At 36.2% G+C, this 19319-nt stretch overlaps 3 protein-coding genes across 4 annotated transcripts; 1 reads left to right on the top strand and 2 right to left on the bottom strand.

Annotated features, from left to right (window-relative positions):
* Positions 1–1032: 1032 nt before the first annotated feature.
* mapk15 (mitogen-activated protein kinase 15) lies at positions 1033–9165 on the bottom strand. Its single transcript, XM_028460594.1, has 15 exons — positions 8592–9165; positions 8338–8488; positions 6993–7091; positions 6561–6590; positions 6042–6132; positions 5681–5811; positions 4498–4661; positions 4216–4355; positions 4086–4143; positions 3686–3823; positions 3390–3495; positions 2958–3261; positions 2658–2785; positions 2424–2576; positions 1033–1588 (listed from the first exon to the last, which is right to left on the bottom strand). Exons 2-15 carry the CDS (start codon positions 8425–8427, stop codon positions 1394–1396), a joined length of 1827 nt encoding a protein of 608 aa, XP_028316395.1. The 5' UTR covers positions 8428–8488; positions 8592–9165; the 3' UTR covers positions 1033–1393.
* Positions 9166–10730: 1565 nt separating this feature from the next.
* On the bottom strand, positions 10731–16701 carry vps28 (VPS28 subunit of ESCRT-I). 2 transcript variants are annotated; one of them, XM_028460597.1, is made up of 10 exons: positions 16629–16701; positions 15107–15164; positions 14976–15004; positions 14796–14833; positions 14111–14200; positions 13927–14032; positions 13716–13817; positions 13435–13488; positions 13273–13364; positions 10731–11724 (listed from the first exon to the last, which is right to left on the bottom strand). In XM_028460597.1, exons 2-10 carry the CDS (start codon positions 15138–15140, stop codon positions 11604–11606), a joined length of 666 nt encoding a protein of 221 aa, XP_028316398.1. In that variant the 5' UTR covers positions 15141–15164; positions 16629–16701; the 3' UTR covers positions 10731–11603. The 2 variants fall into 2 exon arrangements, with proteins under 2 accessions (XP_028316398.1, XP_028316399.1); XM_028460598.1 differs by having other exon boundaries at positions 11587–11724; positions 16554–16652.
* A 52-nt stretch (positions 16702–16753) lies between these two features.
* aunip (aurora kinase A and ninein interacting protein) lies at positions 16754–19287 on the top strand. Its single transcript, XM_028460596.1, has 4 exons — positions 16754–16986; positions 17184–17297; positions 17880–18036; positions 18135–19287. Exons 2-4 carry the CDS (start codon positions 17205–17207, stop codon positions 19100–19102), a joined length of 1218 nt encoding a protein of 405 aa, XP_028316397.1. The 5' UTR covers positions 16754–16986; positions 17184–17204; the 3' UTR covers positions 19103–19287.
* The last annotated feature ends 32 nt before the right edge of the window (positions 19288–19319 follow it).

The raw sequence follows: 19319 nt of genomic DNA, 5'->3' as shown, positions 1-19319 counted from the left end.
TCCATTATCTAAACTATTTTACAATTGAATTACGATTACGACAGCAATAGATCTTAAAAATTACAATTATAATTACACCATAATTGAAATTAATTATCAATTACACAATTATAATTATAATTGACCCCAATCCTGACAGATGTATAGAGTTAGCTATTCTCAGTGGTGACACTAACAAACTAAACTACTGTAGTTAAACAGTATTTTAGAGTATCTATTCTGTGCTTTACTTAGGTATCATTTTGTGGGGATACTTCTTCCTTTCAATATACTACATTTAAAAGACAAATATAGTACTTTTTACTAAACGAAATTTGTTGTTGTTGTCGTCATCGTTGTCAGAGACTGGTTTTAAGAAGGATGGAGATCTTCGGCCTAAGCATCCATGGCCGTATTTTGAATACTTTTATGATTTTAGTAGGCCCAAATCAAAATGGAGATAGAATTCCTTATTTTATGATGTAATATTGTAGAATAACATCCTTCAGTTGTAAATAAGAAGAGCTTTTCTTGGTGAAATAAGTAAAAACCTGTGACAAAGAGAGTCACATGGGTAATATCAGCTGTTTAAAATTATTTAACCTGATTAACATGGTACTTTAACCTACTATAATGATTCCTATCATAAATTAATATTTTTGTTAAAATGTAAATATTAAACACAAATCATAAGGTTTAGGTTCTTGTGACTAAATCAGTTCTAAAATACTCAGTATTTGAGAGGCGCGTGATTACAGGACATTTACCAATTTCATATTCCAAAACCAACTATTCTTTCACTTCAGATGAAGATCACATGCAGCCTTCAATGAAAACCTTCTACACTGTAACAGTCCTCCTTGTCTTCTGTCCAGTCATCCTGCTTTGCACACCTGATTATAAACACATTACTACTGTATTGGAACTGTTGCAAAAACACAGTGAAAACATGTGTAACTGCATAAAAAGGTTAAATTGTTAAAAGAAAACTCAAAGAAAGTCATGTACATATAGCGCTGTTAAATATTGTACTTATAGAAAGTCAAACTCTGATTTTCACTTTGTTACTGATATTTATTGCAGGACAAATAATTAAATATTGCTAAGATTTTGGTTACATGGCAAAGCCTAAAATTCCTGTAGTCATATTCACATAAAATATTTTTTATTGCATATAATCACAATATTTGCATGTTTTGAGGACACAATGTTGATTTTTTTTTCCTTCTTTTTATTAAAGCTAGCAATGATTTTACTTGCTACATGATGCCGTAATCTTTCTCTTTAAAAGATTTTTCACTGCTTGTCATAGATCTAACACTTCTTCACAGTGTGTTAAAGGCAAAGCTAAAGGCAACATTAGTCTAAAAAAAGGATATATATCACGGTTTATATCCTTATAAACCGTGATATATCACGGTTTATAAGGGCGACCAAGAAGCAGATTGTCCAGTCCAGTCTTGTTAATGGTCCCATAGGCCTGGGAGTAGCTGCCTAGTTTGGCTCGGGGGTCGCCTGTAGCTGAGACATTGCAGTTACTCTGGAACACTTTCTTGCTAAAACGTGGCGCGGACCGAGCCTCACGACCCTGAGCTGCTGACCGCTGATTCTGTATGAAAAAGAGGATACAAGTTGTTGCAATGCATTGGAGACTTGATACAATGAACTTTGCTATAACTACAAACTTCTTTTTTTAAAGCTGCTCTGCCTCAGACTCCAAGAATATAAAAATACCAAAACAAAAGCACTCAGACAGCGCCATTACAAACCGGAATATCATTTTCAAAAATAATTTTGCCTGTGATGACAGAGTATTTATCCAGATCCCCTCCAAAATTTAATGGAATCTTCCATGGCGTAAGATATATTTGGTTAAAAGTGAGTTAAAATCCAATAAAGAGTTATGAAGTCATCCTACTAACAAACAAACAAACAAATAAACCTATGCTCATTTAGTGCAGACTTTCAAAAATGGCCAATCGGATCCGTACGTCTCCATGGAGACACAGTCCCAAAACAAAAACGGTCTTCGGAAGTATGTTGGTCAGTCTGTTTGTGTGTGTGTTTGTACACAATCGTACACTGATGACATCATCAGTGCTCTAAAACAATGTTAAACAGGAGTTCCACAGTGTGGATGGGAAAATGGATATATGTCTATACATTTTCTTTTGGTAGCCAGAACATCACCAACATTTAACCAGCTGTTCCTTGACCCATAATCAACATTTCCTGAAAATCTCATCAAAATCCATTCATAACCTTTCAAGTTATCATGTACACAAACAGACAAACAAACAAACACACACACGCAAACAAACTGAACAACATACTTCTGAAAACTGTTTTTGTTTTTTAAAAGTAGAGAATAACCACCAGTGAAAATATTTCTTCCTTGGTGGAGGTAATTACAACAATCTCCGCTAAAAATACATCTGACTGACCAGGCTTGCAGATGTGACTGTTAGCCCAGCAGACAAAGAAGCCTCATCCTTTCGTACAAGTGGGTTGTTTTGTGTTTGGTTGAGGGTTAAAGAGAAAAAGTGATTGTGGGCTGCAGGGGTTGAGCGACCACGCTGAAGAATCTGATCCATTGTCTAAGAAGAGAGGTGGAAAAGTAGCAAAAAATTGTGATTTCATGAAAGTAAAGTGTGTCGTCAGTGAGGTTGTGAACTCACAGAGTTTCTATCAGCACCCTCTGTTGGTGATAAAGTGACACTTTCATCGCTGGTGTGTCCCACTGCATTCCTACTGGCTGCTGCTAAGTTGTTGTAATGAGGACCAACAGGATTTCGAACGAAACCACCTGCATGAAGAAAAAAAGAGCTTGTATGTGAATATCCAACTGTTCTATTTTGTAGTTCTACAAATGTTAAGGTTTTGTATCAACATTTGACAAAACAACTACTCCACTCGCTGATTACATTGATCTACACAACATCAGACTGTTCTGTATTGAACAGATGACTTTTTCTTACTTGGGGCATGTGTGATGGGGTTATATGAGAGTTTTCCTAGACCAGGGCTTGATATCAGGCCAGTGTTCTCCACAGCAGGTTGTGTAACTACATTAGTGGCCCCCGGTTTGTTGACGACTGCATGTGAAAGTTCCCCGTTCGTCTGGCCAGTGTTTTCAAGCGGAGGTTTTCTGACGTGGTCCCCGTCTCTCGGCTCAGGTTCCTTTTTATCACACGGGGGGTTTTCTCTGTTGCTGCCACCGCCTCTATCCTTTGGAGGAACTCGCCAGAGCATTCCCTGCTTGGTTCTTCTTTCAACAATCATCTGGAGGAGAGGAAAAGTTTGAGCACTTTAATAAGATCTACGCGTAAGAATATAAAATAATTTGTATATGATTCTAGTAGATTTCTTGATGGGGGATATTATTTAACAACGTGTTACTCATCTTGTACCTTATATAGCTTGTTGCGGTATTGAACCACTGACAATTGCACGTCGTCGTCTACTGGCAGCACTACATCAAAGTCAATCGCTGGCTCTTTGGCTGGATTGTGAAACCTATAGAAAAGCAGAAAACACAGCTATGAAACACATGAATTCACTTTAAAGAATTTTTTTATGAACAAATGATTCATCACAGTAGTTCGACAAAACAAAAGAGTGATCGTTATGGTTTTTACAGTTTTTTGTAGAGAAAATAAAAATCCTGATTACGTCTACTGATGAGTCTGAAACACTGCTCCTTTACCTGGCTACATATGGGTGTTGCAGAGCTTGTTCTGCGGTCAGTCGCTTGTCTGGATTAAAGACCAACAAACCCTTCAAAAGATCCAGGGCATCAGGGGGCACAGATGGTTGGAGAAGGTCCTCCAAAGGCACCTGTGGTCTGAGGTGGGTGGATTAAAACAGAGTGGACACTGTCAGGAAAAAAATCTTATTTTTAAGAAATTACATAAAAGAACAAAACAATTCTAAAAGGGCACACACACTATTAACCTGCTTTGTCTGTTGTTTGTATAATCTTACAAAACACATTTTCACAGGGATCTTATTTTCTGACAACTGCATGAATTGAAATTTGGCCCCCTGTAACATGTAAACATATTTATTAAGTATTTTAGACCTTCCAATACTGTACGTCATCTTACTTGAGCAGCATTCTCTGAACAACAGCGGATCCATACTCAGACTTGATTGCAAGAATATCTGAAAAAGGAAAATTCAATTATCTAAAGTATAATACAATGTTTACATTAAATAATAATAAGAATTTCTTACCTTCTGGACTGGGGTGAGGTATTGCACTCATAATCTTTTCTACTTGGTTAATGGTGGATGTCCCTGGAAACACAGCTTTTCCTAGCAGCATCTCTCCCAGGATACAACCCAGGCTCCACATGTCTACACCTTTAGTGTACCTTTAAATAACATGTACGACTGTCAAATGCTTGTTTTCTATCAGATAGAAATGCCACAATAACTCATTTTCAATGTTTAATTTGCTTCTTTCTTTATTTTTGGAGTGGCCCCGGTGTTAAAAACGCATATTAAGGCCGATACCTTGTGGATCCCAGCAGGATCTCAGGAGCTCGATACCAGCGTGTGGCGACGTACTCAGTGAGTGGTGGATTCTGACTGTCCTCCTGGATCTGGTTGAGTGATCTCGCCAAACCAAAGTCACACAGCTTGACTACACAGTCGGCGTCCAACAGCACATTGGAAGGCTGTGGGAAACAAAGGCAAAAGAAACATTCCACAGGGCCACACAAACAAATTTCATTTGAGTTTTGAATTTTCTGACAGTCATCTGACACAAAGATGAAATAAGTTAGAAACTCTTTGTGCTATAGATTATTTGGTGTAAAGCACAGGTGTCAAACTTAAGGCACGGGGGCCAAATCCAGCCAATTTGGCCCGTAGAAGGAAGCAATATTTATTGTGTAAATTACCAAATAATCCAGTTGTAGATATTTCAGTCACAACGTCAATGAAAGCCCATAATTTTGGCAGGGGCTCGCAGTGTTTCCATACCTACATCACATGACTGCAGTCATTTGAAATCCCGATATGTTAAAATAACCTTACTTTTTTTAAATCCAGCAATTTCTCACAAACAATCCAACAAATTCTTTACAATTACACAAAAATTGGAGATAAAATCAAGGAATTTTAAAGTAAGGATCCTGCAGGGACTGATAACTGTCATTTTCTGCTTGGACCTTGTCACTGCCTTACATACTGTATATATTATTAATACTTGAAAGTAAGTGTGGAGTGACAGAATAATGCCATGTAAAGCGCTGTGAGTGACCAAAAAAGGCACTATAATAATCTAATGCATTATTATTATTATTATTATTATTATTAAAACAAGGGCACAATAATGTTGGAAATATTTAAAATTTTAAAGATAATGCCTGCTTTGTTTTTACAAAATAAGATGCTGTATATTGTAGCTACTTGGGAAACTATTTGGCCAGTAGCCATTAATACTGAGTTGTGGAAACTTTCCAATTATTTTTAAAAACAAGTTAAGTTTTTCTCTTCCTAATCTTGCGTCTGCAAACACAAACAGACTATATATGATATAGAACATCTGTTCACATGAAGCTGGTCCGTTGATTAACAGGTTATGCTAAGAAATCACTGTCAAAGTATTGTCCGTTATAGTCTAACTTTTATTGGAATCAAAGTCTTCACAGAGATGAAAGCAAACCACAGACGATAAGTTGTAAAAGTGCACCTTATGGTCCCTGTGGATGACGTTCCCTGAGTGGAGATATTTGACGGCTTTGAGGAGCTGATACATCACATATCGCTTGTGAATGTCCTTCAGTAGAGTGCCTTTTTTAATCACTGCATGCAGATCAGTATCTGGTACAACACACAGAGAAGTACTGTATAATATCCTGGCAGAAACATCCACATGTGACTCCAGTTTTAGAAACAACTTTAACACTTATTTCTTTATGCGTCAGTGAAATATTTGGACACTTGCTCAATCTAGGACATCTGTAAGGACCGAATAGGAGTTTTTAAAGCATTTTTAACGTATATATATATATATATATATATATGTATATGTATATGTATCCAAGACTCACCCATATATTCAAAGATAAGGTATATATCTTTATCATTCTGTGCTCTGATGACATTCAGAAGTTTGACAATGTTGGGATGATCTCCAAACTCCTGCACAATAAAGGTATCGGTGACACAGACGACATGGGAAATAAAATACACTATACTCCTGTTAAATCTTGCTTAACCTTTTAAATCGTTGAGTGTAAAAGTTGTGCAAACAACAGGGAGAGATTCAATCGTAGTTACATAAAGGACACCACGAGTCTTCAAAAATGTTGTGTTTCACAGAGAGATGAAAACAGATAACTGGAGGCTATCATGTTCTGATCCAGCTTCCAACCAATCGTGAAAAAAACCCATTGTAGTGCGTTCTGGTGAGCTAAAGCCTTATCATATCTGTTACAGTTGTTTGGAACATTTGTTATGTGACTTTTTGCGCTCACATTTCCTTCAGTGTTTCAGTAGTTTTTTGGATTCAGGACAAAATGCTCTGCATAGGATTTAACTTTAAAAACATTAAGAAAAAACATGGTTACCTGAAGAAACATAATTTCTCTGAATGTCCTCTGGAAAAAGAAGAAAAAAGAAACGTTACGTGCAGAAATTGAACTAAAAAAAAAACAAGCAGATGTAATGCGAGCACACACACAGGCCGCTGGTTTAATCTTTAGCCTAGTTTTCCCTTCAGACAGGAATTGTATGCAAAGTGGTTGGATCAGCTGATGTCACCATGAACTAAAACAGTAAAAGATAGACCTTCAATCCAAAATCAAAACAGTATCTGTTTAGAAGATTACCACAAACATAAAATAGGCACACAAAAAAAGAAGAATTCTTCATTTTCAATCGTAAAAAAGAACAAATACATGAGCTGGATGTGCTTCGGTATGAGCAGAATAAGCGATGAACATGATTGTGATGAAGACATAATGACGAGAATAGCTCACTTCACACAGTAGCGTACATACCTGAGCATCTGTCCTGTTTCTGAAGGCATCAAAGATCTTCTTCACAGCCACAATCTCACCTGTCTGTCTGTCAACAGCTTTCCAGACGATGCCATACGCCTAAAACAAGTCAAATGCTCTTAAAACCAGTAGCTGTTGAATGTTTTGGTATAGTTACTGGGAAAAACAGATGTTTGCAAAGAGCTGAGAGGGATACCTTATTTAAAAAAAAAAAAAGAAAAAGGTCAGAGCCCATCATTAGATTCAACTTAATCTTTGTGTACTTGATTGTGTAAGTAAATGGCATTAACATATAAACAGGTGTCAACTGAGGTCATCCCAAGTCTGCTAACAGGTTGAACAGCAATGAAACACAAAGCCCTGGCGTCCTATGGAGAGCTCAGTGAGGAAAACGCAGCTGGTCTATCTAGATCAGCAGGCAGCCATTTGTGAATCTCTGCGGACCGAACGTGGAAAAGGAAAATAACAGGTTGTGTTTATGCCTGTGGAAAGCACGCAGAGCATAAAGAGCTTGGAAGAAGTAAACCCTTTGTGAACAACAACACCGAGAACCTTAAACCTCAAGAATTTAAGGAATCTTTTTAAAGAGCCAAAAGCGGTTTGAACATATTGTATCGTAGCTCCCTGCTCAGGATCATTAGACTAACAAGGAAAAGGTAGAAATGCACAAATGTCGTGTTACTGTTGCCATTGAATCATTTATATAAGGCTGTAAGGGAGTTAAGGACATACTTAATGTAAATATTTTATGATGTAGGAAAATGCCACACTAATGAAAACATATTGACTGCATTTTGATTTTACGTTTACCTTTTTAAAAAATAAATATAGAATTAAATTAAAAGTCTCTTTATACCCACAATAGAGAATCAAATGTGAAGAAGTTGAGTCTTCATAAACCGAATCTTTTTTCATTGATATTATTAATAGATCAGTAACACATCTTTGGTCCTGAATACTTATAATATTAGTATTTTTTGTTATTTACATGCCATTTTTGAGTTAAATGCCATCAACAAAGTGAATTTCCATGCGTACTTGCACGTATATTTCATTCTTATTCTTCATATGTTAATATAATCATTGTCTTTGGTCTCTATGTTGACTTTTAATCAAGTGTGTACAACTTATCTAGTGTTTCTTTTCCCCTTTGATATAATGTCTTACCTGGACCCAATGTAACAAAAGCAATTCGATTATTAAAGTGATTCTGACTCTATTGTTTTCTCTGCCTTTTGCAACAACAGAAATAACTCCCTCTTGATTCATTAGGTTTTGTAAAAAATGCGTTTCGGTCACGACACATTGTTAAAAGCCAGTTGCAACAGAGAAAGCAGTCACTCACCCCTTTTCCGAGTCTCTTCTTGATCACATACTTGAGAGAAATGTGCTCCTCTAACTCAGACACGTTTGCAGATTCATACTTTGCGCTCATTTCGATGTGCGTTTGTTTTCCTCTCCTCACAGACAAAATCTCACCATTGTGCTCGTTATCGCTGAAACACAGAGCAGCAGTTCAAACACGCAGTGAATGAATCGTATGTAAGAGACTCGGAAGTGAACATTCGGACAAAGTAAATATGAGCATTTTTATCTTACCTGGTAACCCTAAGTTAACCCTGAATTAACCCTGAGTTAACCCTGAGTTAACCTTGTTAACCTCAGCTGGTGTTTGGATACATCACAGGCTCTTCTCTCTGTTTTTTGTCAAGGTCTACTCTCTCTCTCTCTCTCTCTCTCTCTCTCTCGTTTAGTGTTTGTGGTTAACGGTCGCTATGGTAACAAAAACTTGACCGCCTGCTTCTTAAAGGAGACGCGGCACAAAAACACTTCCGGCTGTTCCTGATGTCGGGATGACGCAATAGGTGACGTATACCACGTTCAGACACTGTCTACAGATTACAGCGGTTACCCTATGGCAAGCCCTTTTAACATTTAATAAGATATCTGAAATTCAATTGTAGATATCTGCAATTCAATTTTGACATGTGGCAATTCTAATTCATGATATCTGCAATTGAATTACAACAAGTCGAAATTGAATTCTTGATATCTGCAATTACATTTTTACATGTAACAATTGAATTGCAGATATCTGTAATTCAGTTTCTACATGTCGAAATGACATTTTGACATGTTGAAATATATTTGTTACGTGTGAAAATGGCTTTACAGATATCTTGAATTAACATTTCAACATGTCAAAATTACATTTGAACATGTTCAAATGTAATTTCCACTAGTGAAAACTAAATTGCTACATGTCCGCCAGACTTATTAAATGTTAAAAGGGCTTGCCATAGTTACCCACCATTATGCGTGAGCACAATGCAAGGGTTATCGTGAAAGGCCGGGGCTATTCGCACGGAAACGCATCAATAGCCTCCCCCTCATTGGCCATTTTAGGTGACGCGATCGGTGCACCACGTGACTTAAAGTCAGTTTTATTTTTAGCTCGTGTTTATTTTTTAGCTACCCCGTTAACCCTTTTTTATTTTAGCCCCAATCCTAAACCAGGAAATACCCTAAAATGTTAATATTTTTCGTATATGTACTTTTAAACTTACAACCCTACAATGTTTTTTTTTCCTTTCGTATATGTATTTTTAAAGGTGGAATTGGCTCTGTTAAATATGTTAAAATGAAAATGTATTTATGACAAAAGCGGGATTCGAACCCACGGCGGCGGAAGGGAGAATTATTAAGTCAAGCTCCCAGGGTCTATGGATACGTTTCCGTATGAATAGACAATTCGTATTTCAAATCACACTCATTTTTTTAGTCCCAAATATTCCAACGTGTCCAACAAATGTAGCACTATTTGAAAAGGGAAAAATTCCAGATTTTTAAAGGTAAAGGATTTAAAGACCAAGTAGTATTGTTACAGGAAGTGATTTTTTTTTCACTTGGGTGCATATTTTATTCGGATTAACCAACTTCTCTGGACCAACCAAACCCCACATATATTACTTCCCACACATACTAATGTAAGTAAGTAATAAAAGAAAAAAAAAAGTTATTGATGACCTTGTCACAATTGTGTTAGGCCAGGGGTGTCAAATTCATTTGAATTCTGGGGCCAAATATGGAACAGTTTAACCACGAGTGGGCTGTAGATTTTAGGTGGGGAAAACAGATCTACTTTAACGTTATTGTGCCCTAGTTTTCAATATCAGTTAAATTCACTTAAAAAAATGTATACATATATATATATATATTATTACTGATTTTTATGTAATTTAGAGGAATTCTGTGTGAGAAATTGCAAGATTTTTTTTATTTCCACAATTTACAGTTAAAAATGACTGCATTCATGGGATACAAAGGAAGAATTCAAGCCCCTAAAACATTGTGGAGATGCTGAATTTGAGATACCTACAACTGAATTATTTACACAATAATTCATGTTTTATTCATCATTTTTATTTTCTCCTGCGGGCCGAATTGAATGCTCTGAGGGGCCGGGTTTGGCCCTCGGGCCTTGAGTTTGACAGGTGTTAGGCTGACATAAACATGTAATAACATGTTTATTGCTATTTGTGCTGTCGATGTCTTGATGGATGAATTAAAAAACATTTATTGTTTCTTAATCCTTATTTTGGTTTTACATCCTTTAAAAAAAGCTCTTTATTTAAAGAAGCCGTGTACCAGTTAATGCAGCTGAAATTATCCAGCAGCTGTTGCATCATGTGCAGGAAGCTAATCTAAACAGCAATTGTCCAAAATGACAAGATTAACAACCATCAACACTGATTTTATTCTGTGGCAATTTCACCGTGGCCACATACAAATCACTGTCAAACAATTTACACAAAACCAAATGTAATAAAATTAGTTCATTTCATTCCACACTCATGCCACAAAATATTGTTTTTCCATGTTTATTTTTCCAAAAGGTGTTACATGCTTTCCCATCAGAAATCAGAACTATTTACAAAGATATACTTAATAAATATGTTCTCCCTATTTGCATATTTAGATTGAAAGATGCTTAGTAAGCAAAATAAAGAGGCCTGTATACTTCTATTTTGTTTACTAGCTTTTCGCTCAAACCAACAATAAAAATAAAAGATGGATTAATAATGTTAATGTTAGTCAACAGAGAGTGAAGAAAATAACAAGTATAGAAAATAATCAACAGCAAAAACACTTCTTTTTCTTGGAAAGAATATCATTTAACACACACACACACACACACTTTAGATCAAACAGCATCACATGTGAGAAAATAGAAAAAAAAAAGTGGGATAGGATGGAAGAGAAATGTATACTTTACAGGATAAAAACTTAAGCCTCTAGTTCTTTTTCTTCCAAATGAAGCTAAAACTTAACCTAATTGGAAACTTGTTTTTCAGTCGCTAGCATGTCAAACCCTACTTTACATTTAGGTTGTGGATAAACTAAAAAGCCAATTTTTCAGGTTTATTATTCGCGTTCAGGTAGAAAAACGTCTCAAGATTCTGAATGAGTGAGAAATAACGAAAAGGTGAAAAATCATTAAACTGGAGAAACGTGAAAGAGAAGTTGTGTTGTGAACAAGGGGAAGGCAGTGCATTTACTCTCCCCACTTAAAAGCATGTGAGACAGATGGATTGGTAATGAACCATTGCTTTATGAGGAGTGGAGGAAGCGGTTGAAGGCGTTGTAGGCGGACTCCAAATCAAACAGCATCTGACGCACTTGATTGTCATCCAGCTCGTCTGAAGCCGACATGCTACTGAGGGTTGTCAACCTGGGGCACACAAGAAACAAAAGATGAAATTCTACAAAAAACAAACTTTTTTTTCTTTACATTTTTTGGTTTAAAATATCAGTTTCTGATGCAGACAGAAAATCAAGACATTTGAAGCCAATTCAACCACTGCTTATTGTCAAAGAAACAGTATTTTAATGAGTGCTTTGATGTCATCAGAATCAGATTGTACTTTAATGATCACAGGGGGAAATTATACTGTGTCAAAGCGGCTCAAAGAAATTATTACAAAGTGAAAAGAAGAAACACTAACAAAGAAAACATACATAACTACAGTTAAAAGTCTGTTAATTAAATAAGGAATGCAAATATGCCAGTAAATATAACACAAATATAATATATAAAAGTATAGTGAGCCATCTACAAACTACACTAAGCAATCTGAAAGCTGATAACACTTAATGGTTGATGGCCACCAGAGTGTCACGATCTGATATTGATATCAGCCAGAAAATGAATATCGGATTTTATCGAACTGCATCTAAAATCTCGGATATAATATATATTGGTTTTTTGGATTCATTTTTTTCAATATCTTCTATTTTATTTTTTTATTTGTTTCATTCAATCATATAATATTCTTATTCTAAAAGATTAATTTTTTCGGGATGTCCCGATACAACTTGCGTAGCCTTACGTATCGGCCGACACCGATATTGATCCAATATCAGCATGAATCAATGTTTCTTCTTCTTCTTTAATAAAATAATAATAATTACTTATTTTATAGTGTGGAATGTTAGAAAAGTCTTGATCAAGTGATGTCACTCAAACAGAGAACAATAGTCAGCAACAGTAGGTATGAGAAAAACTGACCAATTTATTATTAACCAATTGGTTACATAATATCTACAGTATTCTACAATTGAATAAAATAAATTAAAAATGAATTGGAGGAAAAAAAAAAAAGAAAAAAAAAAAAATCGGAAAATCTGGGATTTCTTAATCCAATATTCGTTTTTTTCCTATTAATCATATGTAAACTATTGGTTTATAATAAATGGGTCTGTTTTCTTTAAATAATCAAGCCTTTTCTAACATTCCACACTGCAAAATAAGTAATAAAAATATGTATGATTTGTGCTGATATCGTATCGGTTCGATATTGGAATCGGAATCAATACGCAAGGCTGCAACATCGGTATCGTATCGGAAGTGAAAAAGTTTTATCGGGACGTCCCTAATAGTCACACTACTCACTTCTTTTACTAATTTCATTCTGTTTTCACATTTGTTGTTTGCCAACTGTTGATTTGTATACATGTTGTAGTAAAACATGTTTGAAATAAACTTTTATTCATTTATATGCATTTGACAGTGTTAGTGAGAGCAACTGAGCACAATGCTGTGCAGTTAGGCAACAAAATACAGTATCTTCTGAAACCAGCAACCAGCCACCTCATTACACTCACTTTAAGGTACATTAGAACTTTGTAATCCTCTGATTTTAGTTCAAATGGCTTAGGTTGTGTTATTTAAATCCAATTTTGAAGTAAACTGGTACCTGGAATCCCCAGCACAACTCACCATAGGCTGACTTTGTCTTTAGCCTCTGAGTCTGGAGGCATGTTGCTCATTCTGTTCATGGTTTCCATCAACTCTCTCAAATCTGGTTGAATCTGAAACAAAGGGAAAATCATCAGTCTATCAAATAGCCTTTAAAAAAATAGCTGAAGTCTATTTGGATACCTCATCCATGGCTCTGATTTCCAGTCTCAGCTTGTCCATCACAGTGATGAAGAGCTGAAGATCAGAGAAGGTACCAGAACATTAGAAACAATGACAATCTGTATTAAATGTTTTATTGTTGCGTATTTCACAGCTTTGCTTTCTTTAATCTGTCTAGAGCTCAAACCTAAATACATTAACCATTTATGATTTCAGCCCAACATGTACATATTATTTCAAATCAAATCTATTTCTAATCTGACAACCAGTCCATGTTTGATCAACTAGGGGAGGCTACATACAGAAACTATATCTGCAATGCAGCGGTTTAAGTTGCCCTTGTCATCCTTGATAGTGATTGGTCGATCCTCCTTGATCCTTTCCATTGCCAGTGGACAGTCGAGCTAGGAGACAAAATGCCGTGAAAGATTTCAGTCAGAACATCAAAGAAAAGAAACACATAACACAAATTAATAAAAGGACGATAAAACTGATCAGAAAATCTGAACTCACTCTGTATTTCCTGCAGAAATCATCGATAGAGCCGACGTCAGAGCCCTGCACCTGTTTGAACGCAGCCTTATACTGCACAAGGAGTCTGGAACAGGATGCGGTGTATCTGCAAATCACACATTCCTGACATTAAAGACAAGAGTTGTCTAAAGTGACATTTGAAGTCTAGAAAGGTTTCACATACTCGTTGGGTGTTACACAATCCTTGATGTATGCCTTCTCCAACGCCTGCAGGGTCTTTACCACGGCAAACAACTCAGCCATGTTGTCGTACCTTCAGAAAAGGGAAATTGATTTTGAATGTTTTAATAAAAACATTTAAGCTGTTGGAGATTAAAAAAAGTCAGATAAATCCATAATGTAGGTCTCATACATGAATAAATCAAACATAATTTGCTCCCAAAAAAAAAATCGGTTTTGTTGAAATTGCTGCTCGAAAATATGTTTTGATCTTCATTGTACAATACAGTGTCTTGCATTGCATTCTGGGATGTTGAGTCCAGTAGACGATTGCATGGAAGTGTTTTTACTTCATTATTACCATGATTAACTTGTGATTGCCCCCAAAAACTCTGCCAATGTGACTTCCCAAACTTTCTTTCCATTTGTCTACGGCACTCCACATCCCACAATGCAATGCGCAAAACTTTTTTAAAAATGTCAAAAGGAATGACAATGGAGATGAAAGTAAACTTTGAGCAACAATTTTAATCTTTTAAATCTTTTTTTCAGGCAAATGATCTTTGTTTTGTTGATCTATAATGCCTACACTATGTCTTTAGCTGATAAAAAAAAATCTTCTCCAGCAGCTTTAAACAGATATGATTCATGTTTATATACATAGTTTATTGAGTGACTATACCACTTACTTTTCTCTTTCCCTTGCATTTTTGTACAGTTTTACTTCCTGAAAAGAAAAGATTAATGAATTTCAATCATGTAAAACCAAAAACTAGTCTCACCGTTACTGAAACAGACATTAGTTTATACACAATAGAATGTGTGGGGTTTATAGTGTGGCTATTATAAAAGCTAACAGCTGCTTTTACCTCGTATAACTCAGGCTTGTTAGCTGGAGCTGTGGGGGAAACACAATTAAAGGGAAGCACATTGTTATTTACTGCTAAAAGAAGAATGCATGAACAAGCTGAAAACATTATAGTACAGTTCTACTTCGTACCTCCTCCTCCTGTGACTGATATCCCGTGAAACATGATGCTGATGTTCCAGAAGTTAATCTGAAACGGATTGTGATTATTTTCTTATGTTGGCTATGAAACAAATTGTCCTTTTAAATGAAACTAGTCCCTCTTATTTACTTTCTGTTAACTTAAACCTTTGAACAAATGAAGCTCATTTTTGCAGTAAAGCCTGTTGTCTAATTACAATATAATACAACCCTAGAACTTTGTTTAAAACTCACTATTTATTCCATGAGAATGAGATTGGACTAAAAGAGACCTTTTTAAAAAAGAAATGGAATAACAATGACATAAAATGTAAAAGTTAAGATGCCAGTAGAAAAAAAAGAGTTAAAAAAGCATTTGGGGGAGCAGCAGGTATCATTATTGCCTTTAACTAGAAAGTTGCCTGTTCGCGCCCTACTACTCGCTTATATTCTTGTTCACCTCAAATCATGTCATCGATCATGTCAATTTCTATACAGAATGTAGGAAAGAATGGGTGTCACTGTGATGGGTTGGACAGGGGGAAAAACACAAAGAAAGAAAACTATCGGATGCTCGTAAAGTTTATTTAGACGCACTAATTAAGTTTAGACTAATCCCCAGGTACAAAATTGGATTGATCTATAGTTACGTCGACAAGATAATGCACAGTATTGAAACAATATAGTAGCTTCTTATCTGAGGATGCATATACACTTTAATTTGAAATTAGATAACCATAGATCAGAGGTGTCAAACTCATTTTAGTTCAGGGACTAAATATCTACCAGTTTAACCTCAAGTAGGCCACAGATTATGAATAGGAAAATGAGCAATTTCAGCATTATTGTTGACCACGTATAAACGCAATATACATATATAAAAGGCAATAAATGACAGATAGCAATGTTTGCAAGATCTTCACTTCTAAATTTAATTTTTGTGTAATTTTTAGGGGAATTTTTGTGAAATATGAGTCTTTTTAGACTAAGGTTTCATAAGAAAGAATTATTATTAATACTATTTGAATTCATTTGAATCATATATAAACAGAAATTGTTGGGTGTCCATTGACAATCTTCCACAATTCCCAGAATGGAACCAGAAAGGCTTTAATCGCCTATATTTTCTGTTTCTCACTGATCTTATACCGGGAACGCTGTGTTACAGCTATGAGTCATTGGACTTTGATTGTTGTCAAATGGCTTCAACCAATACATTCGGGTTCATTCAGAAATCTTAAAACACAGTTAAAATCTGCCACGGACCCCTTCACCGACAACAGATACCTAAAATATTAAATTATCATCTCCCATGCGCAAATATACATTATTAGATGTAACTAAGCAAACGGGGTTAGCTGCCAATGTTAGCCTGTGAGCTCTTCCTGTATTATTTAAAGCAACCATGCCGTGCAGTTAGCGTACTACTACCATTCAGACTTTAATAAGGGACAGTTACCTGTTAAATGTGAGATTAATGTCGTTACATTAAACCCGTTTATAAACTACATTAATTAAAAACAAAAGATCTCACCCTTTAGACGTTGTGACGTCAACGTAAACACCCTTCGATAAGGACCAGTTACAGCTAACCCAACGCGCCTGAATAAAAAGACTAGGGTGTTTCGACATAGTATTTTAACATAGATAAATTCACTTTTCAGCTAGAGAATTTTTCGCCTGCATTTATGATAACTTTATACATACACAGTTATGGTTACAACTGTCATTTTGAAAATGACGCTACCGTATTTTTACACCGGTAAATCTGGGGGCGACTCACTGTCAAGGCGGGCAGACTCAAACAAAACAACGAAAACGATTTTCTGAAGAAATACACAACATTTAAACCACGACCGAGTTATCTACATTACGAAAGGAATAACCGTTGTGTAAGTATACTTGTATAGGTTATAAATGATGGGGTCATTTGTAAAATAAAAAGGACAAATTGAGAACTTGTGTGATCGTGTGAGGGATGCAGATACTGTCAAATGTTATCATGTTCACCAACTCAATGAGACATTATGTTTAAGGAGGTTGGTATCAAACCTCACAGCCTGAATTTAACCTTTTCCTTATTGTGCAGATTTACATTTGTTGGGCCTCCATGAAGTCCTCAAAGGCAGCTTCTACCTCTTCAGCCCAGGAAGCCTGTGGTGTTTGGCTGGACCCAGTGCAGCTCAAACAGAAATCTAAAAAGGTAAAAAAAAAAAAGACTGATCAAAAGTAAAGAAGTGTTTTAAATACGGATGTCCCGATACAACTTTTTTTATTTTTATTGCTGATATGATACCGACATTGATCCGATATCGGCAGGAATCATACATTTATTTTTATTTTTTAAATAAAAAAAATTATAATTACTTATTTTTTTAGTGTGGAATGTTAGAAAAGATTTGATCAAGTGATGTCACTCAAACAGAGAACATTAGTCAGCAACAGTAGGTATGACAAAAACTGACCCATTTATTATTAACCAATTGGTTACATACATTTTAACCTTCAACATAATATCTACAGTATTTGACAATTTAATAAAATAAACTAAAAATTAATTTAAAAAAAATATCAGGAAATCCTGAAATTTGAATCAGATATCCGATATTCGTTTTCAGGCTAATATCGGCCCGATATCCAATATATCACCCGTAGTTTTAATATTGCCATATCCTGTTGCACTCTGGTTTGGATGAATGATATTTACTTTAAGCTCCTCCACAATGGTTTTCACTTCTCAGACTATTTTACTTTCTATTTCCTTCTATCCATTCTTTTTCTCCAGAAACGTGTTGCTCGGCCCATTTCTAAGCTGCTGAATCCTTTCGCTGAGGGAAGCGGATACAGTTTATCTGTGGCGTTGAATTTCACTCAGACCAAAATGGAAATGCCCAAAACCAAACAAAGCTCCATCTCAACCTTCTTTACATCTCATCGAAGAAGTGAGGCACAGAGTTTGTTGTCTGTTATTTGAAGAATAACAAACGTTGTTGACATTATGTGCTGTCATAACGACTGCTCTATTATTGCCTCCCAACAGTTCTCAATAAGAAGTCCACCTGTGAAGACTCAATGTCAGATCTGGGGCAACCTTCTTCATCGCATTCGTCCACAGTTTTGGTGTCGGGCATGAAACGAGACCGCGGTGCGTTTCTTGAGACCTCCAATTTGTGTAAAGGTTCTGACTGGGAACGTGGAAACTTCGCTGAACCTGAAAGAACACGGTTTGAGAAGCCGACATCAATTGATTCAGCTTTTTTGCATATGGACGCTGCTCCCAAAGAGGAAAACGCTGAAGAGTATCAATCACCACAGAGAAAGAGGAGGCTCTTTGACTCACAAAACCTTCATTCTGTTCAACAGCCGTGGAGTCAAGACCCCCTGCTCACCTGGAGCCAGTTTTCTGAATCTGACCAGAAACATGCCATCACTGAGCCAAGGTCCCCCAATACTCTCCAAAGTGAGGAGGCCTTTGGAAATTTGATGGATGAAAAAGGACGAACCTCCACTCAGAAATCCTTAAAACTGTCTCAATCTTCACACACAGATAAGGAAAACATCACATCAGTGTCACTTTACTCACCACGTAAGCACTCTTTCTCTAATGTGCGTCACATTTCACTCCATAAAGACGTAAATCCCAGACTTCTATCGCCACAAAAAGAGAGGAATCAATCACTCAAAGACCTTGTTAATAGAAAGGGCAGCGGCTCTGAGTCGCAGATCATTTGGACGAAGCCACACTCTCCTTTGAAAACAGCAGCATTAGCAGCGCAGCAGCAAAGCAAAGGCTTAGAAGATGAGAGTTTTTCTGCATTGTTTACTCAAGACTCCCAAGGCTTGCGTGTAATCGCTCACAGAGATGTAGAAGGCAGGAGCCCGCTCAGGGATCAGGGGAACATCTTCACCGGAGTGGTGAAAAGCTACAACTCAGTAGATGATGATGAAGAGGAAGACGGGATGCTCTTCACTCAGGACTCACAGGGGAACGTTGTGATCAAACACTGAAAATCAGCATTCCAAATGTCCTTTTTGTGTGAAATAGTAAGAACTCTAAACTAGTTTTTTTTAATTCAGCTAAATGCATGTGGGATTTATATTTGTCATGTACCTTATACATTTCCTCTGTCGAGTTTAATTACACTCCTGTCCTTTTTGTGTGGATGTAACATTAAAATCTGCAACAAACAGAATCGAGTTGGTTTACTTTATTTGAAAAAAGGTT

The sequence above is a fragment of the Gouania willdenowi genome, chromosome 11 (assembly GCF_900634775.1).
Source record: "Gouania willdenowi chromosome 11, fGouWil2.1, whole genome shotgun sequence".
In the NCBI taxonomy this organism is placed as follows: domain Eukaryota; kingdom Metazoa; phylum Chordata; class Actinopteri; order Blenniiformes; family Gobiesocidae; genus Gouania; species Gouania willdenowi.
This window is presented reverse-complemented; position numbering and strand designations above follow the sequence as displayed.